At 31.3% G+C, this 10,029-nt stretch overlaps 3 protein-coding genes across 11 annotated transcripts in view; 2 read left to right on the top strand and 1 right to left on the bottom strand.

Annotated features, from left to right (window-relative positions):
• LOC108742754 (protein madd-4) overlaps nucleotides 1–2,130 on the top strand; it is a 112,171-nt gene extending 110,041 nt beyond the window's left edge. For all 6 annotated transcript variants that reach the window (XM_025977105.1, XM_025977109.1, XM_025977108.1 and 3 more), the window contains one exon: nucleotides 190–2,130. The gene's annotated coding sequence lies outside the window, so the exon portion shown is untranslated. The remainder of the gene's footprint in view (nucleotides 1–189) is intronic.
• A 1,013-nt stretch (nucleotides 2,131–3,143) lies between these two features.
• LOC108742756 (facilitated trehalose transporter Tret1-like) lies at nucleotides 3,144–5,753 on the top strand. Of its 3 annotated transcripts, none has more exons than XM_018478067.2 (3): nucleotides 3,144–3,474; nucleotides 4,158–5,456; nucleotides 5,534–5,753. In XM_018478067.2, exons 2-3 carry the CDS (start codon nucleotides 4,184–4,186, stop codon nucleotides 5,548–5,550), a joined length of 1,290 nt encoding a protein of 429 aa, XP_018333569.1. In that variant the 5' UTR covers nucleotides 3,144–3,474; nucleotides 4,158–4,183; the 3' UTR covers nucleotides 5,551–5,753. The 3 variants fall into 3 exon arrangements, with proteins under 3 accessions (XP_018333569.1, XP_018333570.1, XP_025832887.1); XM_018478068.1 differs by lacking the exon at nucleotides 3,144–3,474 and adding an exon at nucleotides 3,550–3,566; XM_025977102.1 differs by lacking the exon at nucleotides 3,144–3,474 and having other exon boundaries at nucleotides 3,727–5,456.
• A 1,065-nt stretch (nucleotides 5,754–6,818) lies between these two features.
• LOC108742758 (probable 39S ribosomal protein L24, mitochondrial) lies at nucleotides 6,819–8,107 on the bottom strand. Of its 2 annotated transcripts, none has more exons than XM_018478070.2 (2): nucleotides 7,741–8,107; nucleotides 6,819–7,679 (listed from the first exon to the last, which is right to left on the bottom strand). In XM_018478070.2, exon 2 carries the CDS (start codon nucleotides 7,671–7,673, stop codon nucleotides 6,918–6,920), a length of 756 nt encoding a protein of 251 aa, XP_018333572.1. In that variant the 5' UTR covers nucleotides 7,674–7,679; nucleotides 7,741–8,107; the 3' UTR covers nucleotides 6,819–6,917. The 2 variants fall into 2 exon arrangements, with proteins under 2 accessions (XP_018333572.1, XP_018333571.1); XM_018478069.2 differs by having other exon boundaries at nucleotides 7,737–8,106.
• Nucleotides 8,108–10,029: the final 1,922 nt, after the last annotated feature.

Raw genomic sequence — 10,029 nt, 5'->3', positions numbered from 1 at the left:
GAGTTATTAATGTATAATAATAAAATAATTAATTTCATGACAAACATTTCGCTGTTCCTTGAACTATTCATAAAATGGCTTACCTACTAAGTATTAAAGTTTTACAAACAATTTCAGTTACCAGCACTTAAATATTACGAAAAATAATAAGTAATTTTTAAATAACTGTAAATAAAATTATTCCAATAGGTGCATTTATATATATGTATAAGTACTTTTGTTACCTACCACTAGTACACGATTTAGTTCAACTTAGCGAATAAAAATGACGCACTTTATATTTTTCACATTCTTTTGAAAGCGTTTATTATAGGTAGACTAATATAATTATTGTTTAAGTATAGTTTCTTTTAAACACCTGCCCATCGTTATTAATACACAAGAGGGCAAATATGTTCCTAATACGTATTTATATTTATTAAGAAAGCAGTGGCAACTTAGATATATTTTATAAACTTTCATAAAACAAATACGCAGAAATTCAATAAGAAAACAGCAAAGTCTTATAGGTAATAATTAATTTGTTAATGAATTGTTAAACGTATAGGAAAAATTAAGAGATTGTATTTAATGCAGAGGAATATGGTCTCTCGACGCTTGCGCATAATGTTTGTTATTAAACAACAAATTTGATTCTTATATTTTGTAAGAATTTTGTAAAAATGCAACATTTTCCTCCACAATCTGTTTAATTAGTTTAAGATGATTCAGGAATTTTTCCGGAAAATGAAGCAGATGCTTATATTTGGGTAAGAATCACAACTGTTTAAAAGAAAACGTTTTAACTACTAGAAATTTAAAACCCCACCAAATTATGTATCAATATTATATACAATACGAAATCAGTGGCTTACTAAATATTTCTTCAACATTATTAATTAAATTTCCGTCGAAATTAATGACTACCCTTGTACTGATCTAGATTTTCGTAGGGCAAAAAAGGTAACGAGATGACTTGGCTAGCCACTGACGTAAATAGTTAATATTTTGAGACTGAGATTGTTATAATTATAACATATTTAATAATATAACAACAGAGAAAGATTAAAGTGGCATTTTGAAAAGTTTAGGAGTTAAAATTATGTAGGCATTTAAATGGATTGGAAAGAACAATACAATTCTAAAGATATAAAAACAATAAGTTGAAAAGCTTTAGCCAAGCTCTGTTGTTTTATCCAGACATTTTTGTAGGATATTTCATGCTTTAAGAAAATGACCTTGTTCAGCTTTCTCGTATCTAACTTAATTTTCCGATTGGAAACGGTGTTTAAGGGTTCGAATTGACCCATACAAGCTTTCTACTGTTTGCAGATTGACTGTTTGTTTTAAGAATAAGTACAATTATTATTTTAAGAGACATACAGCTTTCAAAGTGTAACGTGTTTCCGTTATATTACGGAATATTAACTTGCCATAAGTACTACCGGAAAAACGTAGTTCTATTTAATTCCGGCAGATTCTCTCCATTATTTGTTTACTTTTCTTGATCTTCACTGCAAAATTATCTTTCTCTCATATCGCTTCTCCTATTTTATCTTAATGTAATATCAGAGCAAATTTAACAATTGTGTACTTTTGATTTAAATTATTGAATATCGAAATGTTTTCCTCAGTTTACATTCCCTTGACGATAATTTCTAGTAGGTATTAGAAAAGGTACGTACGTACTCATAAGTACTGTTGTTACATTCCATTATATTCCGTCGATTTAGTTTAATATAACAGTAGATAGATGTTGAATTTTGAAGTGAAATTTTACTTTTGGCGGGAAGATTTTGCAGATTTGCAATTTCTTAAGTATTCAATAAGAATGCTTACAAAAGTAACCCGAGAAGCAATTGCATTACATATTATGTAGATGGAATAGCAACCTATTACTTTAAGAAATTGTTATTTCTATGTTGAAGACGTTTGATTATTTTAAATAAATAAAGGAAATGTAAAACAAAAACTGCATTTCTTGTTCGTTAAGTTAAATTTTCAGAGGCATAAATGGGAATCAAATATTTATGTGAATTAGCTCTCCAGGAAGTCTAGAGGATCGTTCAAGCCATCGAGTAAAGATTTTGATTTCTTCTTCTAAGGCGATCGTACCAGGTATTTATTTGTTTAACTGTATAACAAAATTAAGTCTAGGAAACCATCCTTTTTGTTATATTTTTTATAAGTAGGTATTTTGCAAAAGATTACAAAAATTATTAATGTAATACCATTATTTTTTTATCAATTATGAATTGCTGCAAGAACTTGGGGAACTTGACTAGTTGGATTTGAGTTTTTGTGAAATTCAAAAATACATTTGTACTTTATAGTTTATTTTATAAGAACGTTCTGAATGAATTAATTGGTTGGCACTGGTTTAAAATTGACTAAACTTGATGTACATTGTGATTCCTTACCTTTTAAACGAAACATCTCAAAGGTATCATTCAAAATTCATTGTCTAATGTCCGATAATGATTTCTGCGAATTACAATGCATATTTGAATTATTTGGTATAAAGAACAGCGAAACTAATTATTAAATACGTTCGTGTTGTAGAAAAACATGTACAAAATGTTAGATGCCATGTTCTGCAAAGTAGTTTAAGGCATTTTCATTTTGGTCGACTGTAAAGCTAATTTTGCAATAGAAAAAAATTAACAATAAATTTACTAAGTTGTTTTCCTTACATAAGGTTTTCACTATCACCATATGTAGCATATGCTACTTGTTGTGTAATATAAATAGTACTTAACTATAACAGCAAGGTTTTGTTAATAAATAATTTTTCTTATGAGTATACTCAATTCTGCAATTATGAATCTCAACAGGTACCAAATACATAGGAAATTAGGAATTTTAGTAATGATATGTTAGCGTGCCTTACTCTAGTATTAGGTACCTAACTGTGTTGATATTATGCAGAGAATTTCGTTCGCAACTTCTTATCTGGACAACAAATAATTTATTGCGTTATGACAAGACATCTTATTTTTAAGACAAACTGAGATACATTTTGCGAGAGAACGTAGTTTTGTATTACAGATGGTTTGGTTTAAAAGGCCAGGTCAAAGTACTGAAGAAAAAAATCATCAATGATGTAATGTTGCCAAAAGATAATGATTGAAGCGANTGAAATATGAATATTCAATAATTCAAGAAGTTTGTTTTATATTCGATAAATTGTTCTTGCATTTTATCTTAACATATTTTATTGCCTTAGTAATTGATCAAAGTCCAAAACGGTTTAACGGTTCTACTTCCTAAAATATGTTCGTAAATAAGGGGTGCGAGAGGTATTGCTTAACGTGACGAAATGTGACAAGGAGTGGGGTCTAGTTTAGTTATTTATTTTATTTCATTAGTTATTAATCGCTACGAATCGTTTAGAAGGGTAATCCAGTTTTGGTGACGTAATATTCGGTAAGGGGTTGTAGAAAACTTGACGCAGCTTGACAAATGGTTGGGGGGCAAGGGGAAGTATCCAAAAAGGTGAAATTTTGCGTGACATTTTATGTAGGTGATATAAAATGAAGCAATAAACAAATTAATAATCTACGAAAGAACAATGCATTAACTTTCTTGTAAGTCATCATCAAAATATCCTTATCTTATCTTTTTTGCCTCATGCTCAATAGTAAATGTAGAATTTGCTCTAAAATATCCATTAGTAGGTCAAATACGAACATTGCAGATCACACAATCATAATGTGGACTCGTGTTTTCAATAAATATNTTCTCTTTTTATATCAAAACGAGTAAAATGTCTTGTTCTCTCGGTCGACTGGTAAAGAGTTGAGCAAGTATTCGAAAAATGGAAGATAGAAAATTGCCCTCGAACAAAAGCTAAAACTATTCTTAACAGCAAAAAGAGCTTTATTTGATTAAAAAATGAAAAATCGGCTACAACCACCTCGATAATGGTATGGCATTCAAACAATGATACAGCTTTCAACCTTGGTTCGTTAATTTCCGAAATTCCGAAAAATATCACAAAATAGCCAAAACAATTTATTCTCTTCAAACTTTAAAATGTTTCGATTCATACAAGAACTTCAGCAACTTGTAAATATACGCATATTTTTTGTTTCCATGTTTTCAAATCCTTTATACGTACATTATACTTTATCCAAGAAATTATTATCAGAAACATTTTATTGCTTGATATGTTTCAGTTTGCTTTTGCTGTATCTTATCGGGGATGTCGGGAGGATGGACATCCCCCACAATTCCCAAATTAATTTCCAACACTTCGTACATTCCCATGACATTTGAAGAAGCGTCGTGGTTTACCGTATTACATCCATTGGGTAGTTTAGTAAGTCCGATCTTTTTAATGATGGCCAATCGAATCGGCAGGAAACTGGCGTTACTTTTTATACCAATACCCCAGTTCTTGTCGTGGTTGATAATAGCATTCTCTACAACTTCTGTCCATCTGTATATTTCAAGAATAGTTGCTGGAGTAAGCGACGCATCGTTATTTACATTTTTACCCATTTATCTTTCGGAAATAACTGAGCCAAAAGTACGTGGCAGATGGTCCTGTTCTCTTATGGTCCTTTTGTACTTCGGGCAAGTGGTTATCAACGCCACAGGATCCTATTTAGGTATCAGGACAACCGCATGGGTGGCGGCTGCTCTCTCGCTCGTCGGATTTTTGATTATTCTTCTCGTGCCAGAATCCCCGTACTTCCTGCTGATGAGAGGACGCAAGGAAGAAGCAGAGAAATCATTAAAATTTTTACGATGGAGAAACGACGTAGGAAAAGAAATTACTCAAATCAGCTCAGACGTTCAAAGGCAACTGACGGAACGCGGACGATTGCGAGACCTTTTCATAATCAAGAGCAACTTGCGTGCTTTATTAATTTGCATGAAAATCAGACTGAGTCAACAAATGAGCGGCATGGTGGCATTTATATTTTATTCTCAGACAATTTTCAAAGAAGCCGGAGGTGATATTCACCAAAGCATTTCCAGTATCATTTTTATGTCACTTATGACAATTATGAGCTGTTTGGGGGCTTCTTTTATAGATAAATTCGGAAGAAAGCCGTTATTCATCGGATCGACACTCGAATGTGGGACTTCATTGTTGATACTCTCTGTTTATTTCTACGTAAAAGAGTATACAAGTATTAATGTGGATTCGTTCAATTGGATACCTTTAATTGGCATGCTTTTGTTCGTGTTGGGGTCTGGTTTTGGACTAAATATTGTTCCTACCGTTTTACTAGGTGAAATGTTTCCTGTTAGTGTCAAGGAAAAAGCCCTATGCATCCTGACCTGTTTCTTTGGTTTATGCGTAATGTTAGTCGCGAAACTGTTCCAGATACTTTTACAAACTACTGGACTATTCGGTACATTTCTACTGTTTTGTATTTGCTGTTATGTAAGTGCTATAACAAATTATTTCGTTCTGATTGAAACAAAAGGAAAAACACTGGAAGATATACAACAAGAACTGAAAGGTAAACAACAGTAATAGTAAAGTACAACAAGGAAAATCCTTTCGTCCGGGGGGATATCCAAAATAGTTATATTCCAGGGTCATACCTACGCTGAGCCTGTCCTGGAAAATTTCAAGCCTGCCCCTTACGCTAGTTAAGGATTTCGACATTTCTATACGTAATTTCTGTATTCTACATCCTCTATCGACAAGGATCAATCGTTTCCAACGACTATCAACGAATTGCTAATCCTTTTTGTATGCATAATTAGGTACTGAATTAATAAAAGGACTCAATTCTGTTATCATTTGAAAATTAGATGATTTGTTTTTTAATTTATTATAATTCCATTTAAGTGTTTCCTCAAAGATCAGATAAATATCNCAATCAAATTTTACAAAATGATGTTTTTAAAAATATTTCCAAGTATGTAATTATTTCATAGTAATATTTGATGGTTTGAATAGTATTCAGTTTCACATAAAAGAGTTACTTTCGTGTGAAGAAATGTTTTCTGACTTTCTTTGTAGTTTTTATTAGAGTTGTAATATTTGCTGTATGTTGGGTTGCCTATATACTATACAACTAATTTTAGTTTAATTTATTGTAAAAAGAAAGATATAAATTAGCATCCCTAACTACGTCTACACGAAAAACATCATTTAAAGATGAATATTCATCAGTTTACTTCAATGAAACCGCAATTATAGCTCAATTGTAGCATTTGTTTTAAATTGTCCCGGCGCCTCCACCAAAATTTTAAATAAATTTTTATATTAATTGCTAATAGCGTTTGTGTATTTTCATGAACGTCGTATTTTGGCCATTAATCAATAAAACTTGACTAATTAACTGTAATTACTAATTCAATACTTTATCAACAGCTCCAAATAAAAATGTGTAAAGGTTTTCAACCAAAGTTTACAAAATCATATCTTTAAAAATATTTCCAAGTATGTAATTATTTATAAATAATATTTGATGGTTTGGATAGTATTCAGTATCACGTAAAAGAGTTACTTTCGTGTGAAGAAATATTTTCTAACTCTCTTTTGGTTATTATTAACGTTTTAATTATTTGCTGTATGAAGGGTTGTCTATATAGTATACAACAAATTTTNGACAGAAAAGTATAAAAGGACCTTTGCTGTTTATAAGTGCCCATGGAATACTTAAAGAGGAACCATCATGTAGCAAATATGGTAAGTGATTTTTGTAAGCAGTATTCCTACCCTCAGATAAGGGAAAAACAAAAGAATTTAAATTAAAAAAACTATATGAATTTTTAATTTTTCTTTCGGTAATTTTAATATCTCAAAAATAACTACATGAGTTACATCTTACCAAATAGAGACAGGGGCACTTAAAAATAATTATCTACTATACAATAATCAATTTATTAAGTATTACTTTAAGATACAATTCTTTTAATTAGTATATTTATTATATTGACATTCTCAAGAATTAAAAATTACATGGATATTAATACCAATACGTTTTTGGAGGAATGCGATCTTCTTTAATTCCCATTTTATCCATAATATCCATCTCAAACGTTTTAAGGGCTGGTTCAAAAGTTATTTCACCTACTTCTTTTTCCGTTGTATCTTTAGGTTGTTCCTTGTATGTTGACTTGGTTTTATAATCGATTGTGTCAGAGTTTGTTGCAGGAATAGGAATAATACGACCTGTTCTTGTTGAAACCCTTACGTGCTCTCCTTCTTCTGTATATCGCCATTCTATTGATGTGGCTTTCAAATCAGATGGATCCACCAATGCAACCTGTGTTGTTACCAAAAGTGGTGCTTCTGATTTAATACAAACACCACTGAATTCTTTGTCTGCTCCTATTCGACGAAAATGACAATTAAGACCCTCCACAACCACCCAATTTCTTTCTTGAATAATTTGTTTCACAATTCCCTGCTTCCCCTTGTCTTTTCCCTCTAAAACTTCCACTCTATCGCCTCGAAAGAAGCACCAATTTAATATAGGCTCTACAAAAACCTTTTTGCGTAGAACACCTGGTGCATTTTGTTGTCGAAATTGTGCTGTCCATGGTCGGTTCATTGTAAATCTAAACTTTTTTCGTTCAATTACTGCATCGGTCCTGTACTGAATACCTTTAGGGTTTTTCCAGTAAATTTGCTGCATCGCTCGTTTAATATATCTATCAGGCAAATTCGAATACTGTTTGGACCATTTCTGCACCTTCATCAAAAAACCAGTCAACTTCATTGTAAACTAAAAGTAATGAATTTTATTATTCAGAGTAACAAAACGATAGTAACTATTCCTTACATACGTAAAGCTACTTTGTTCATAAAGATTTTACAAATATTTTTCAAATATTGCCTGGATATTTTATCTCGTTTCTAAATGGTTATGTTAATATTAATAGACGTCAATAAGAGCAGGAAACTTAGGTTATGTTTACGAGCTTATCTAATGTATAAGGAGATATGCAACGAGCAATGTGAAATCGGACGTTTTGCGATTTATTACAGTCAGTATATTATCTGTGGTCAGTATTTGCGTGTTTATCATTTGTTCAGCATACTTGTGGTTATTACTGATTAACGATTGCAATAAAAAAAACACGTGATAGTGAACGACAGAAAGGTGATATTGTTACACAAAGGACATGACAACTAATTGGTCGCTCCTTGGGAATACGAAGATGTTCAAAAAAAAAATAAGGTAGGAAATATCTAGGTCTTAGAATAAAAAAATTAAACAGTCATTTATGGTGGATATTTCCTCACATTCTCTGTTTTTCTTAATAGTAAATGGCTGCTAAGTTGGTTGAAAATTTACGTGCGCATTTTTATCTACGAATTTTTAGGTGTTTTTCGTCAATTAATAATTAATAGGTACCCCTTTTATTTCAAATCGCTCTCAAAAACTATCATCACCACCAAATTCTGCATATATTTTTACATCCTTTTCACCACATAGAGCGTTAAAAATGATTGTTTAATTAGTCGAAAATTTACGTGCGCTTTTTTATCTGCGAATTTTTAGGTGCTTTTTCGTGTGCTAAATGTTAATACATTCTTTCTTTCAAATCGAATTGAAAAACTATAATCATCACTAAATTCTGCATACATTTTGACATCCTTTTCACCACATAGAGCGTTAAAAATGATTGTTTAATTAGTCGAAAATTTACGTGCGCTTTTTTATCTGCGAATTTTTAGGTGCTTTTTCGTGTGCTAAATGTTAATACATTCTTTCTTTCAAATCGAATTGAAAAACTATAATCATCACTAAATTCTGCATACATTTTGACATCCTTTTCACCACATAGAGCGTTAAAAATGATTGTTTAATTAGTCGAAAATTTACGTGCGCTTTTTTATCTGCGAATTTTTAGGTGCTTTTTCGTGTGCTAAATGTTAATACATTCTTTCTTTCAAATCGAATTGAAAAACTATAATCATCACTAAATTCTGCATACATTTTGACATCCTTTTCACCACATAGAGCGTTAAAAATGATTGTTTAATTAGTCGAAAATTTACGTGCGCTTTTTTATCTGCGAATTTTTAGGTGCTTTTTCGTGTGCTAAATGTTAATACATTCTTTCTTTCAAATCGAATTGAAAAACTATAATCATCACTAAATTCTGCATACATTTTGACATCCTTTTCACCACATAGAGCGTTAAAAATGATTGTTTAATTAGTCGAAAATTTACGTGCGCTTTTTTATCTGCGAATTTTTAGGTGCTTTTTCGTGTGCTAAATGTTAATACATTCTTTCTTTCAAATCGAATTGAAAAACTATAATCATCACTAAATTCTGCATACATTTTGACATCCTTTTCACCACATAGAGCGTTAAAAATGATTGTTTAATTAGTCGAAAATTTACGTGCGCTTTTTTATCTGCGAATTTTTAGGTGCTTTTTCGTGTGCTAAATGTTAATACATTCTTTCTTTCAAATCGAATTGAAAAACTATAATCATCACTAAATTCTGCATACATTTTGACATCCTTTTCACCACATAGAGCGTTAAAAATGATTGTTTAATTAGTCGAAAATTTACGTGCGCTTTTTTATCTGCGAATTTTTAGGTGCTTTTTCGTGTGCTAAATGTTAATACATTCTTTCTTTCAAATCGAATTGAAAAACTATAATCATCACTAAATTCTGCATACATTTTGACATCCTTTTCACCACATAGAGCNTTATATTTGTAGTATTTTTATTAATATTTTGTAAATGTTAAAAACAGCGAGTTTTAGTTCAAAAGCTCTCCGTACTACGGTTGTCGATTGCGCCAGCAGTCTTTTAGTCCTGCCTCTGCCGATCGTGTCCTCACATACGTAACAAACTGGAAAATTCCGCAGTTGTTTACAATTATTGGTTATTAATGTGTGTCAGTGAAATTGTTTTCGAATAATCGCAATCATTGCAAGTTCGGACAGCGAAATACGTAGCGATATGAATATTTGCGTTTGCTATGGTTGCATAGATACAATATTTGTTGTTTTCAAGTTATAATGTGTTATCTATTCATGGATAAAACCAATGCAGTATTTTGTGTAATATGGAGCATTTCTAAGAACCACTTTCTGGTGAGTCATT

Source organism: Agrilus planipennis, unplaced genomic scaffold (genome assembly GCF_000699045.2).
Source record: "Agrilus planipennis isolate EAB-ADULT unplaced genomic scaffold, Apla_2.0 scaffold367, whole genome shotgun sequence".
NCBI lineage: Eukaryota > Metazoa > Arthropoda > Insecta > Coleoptera > Buprestidae > Agrilus > Agrilus planipennis.
Note: the sequence above shows the minus strand (reverse complement) of the source record. Positions and strands in the feature narration are given on the sequence as shown.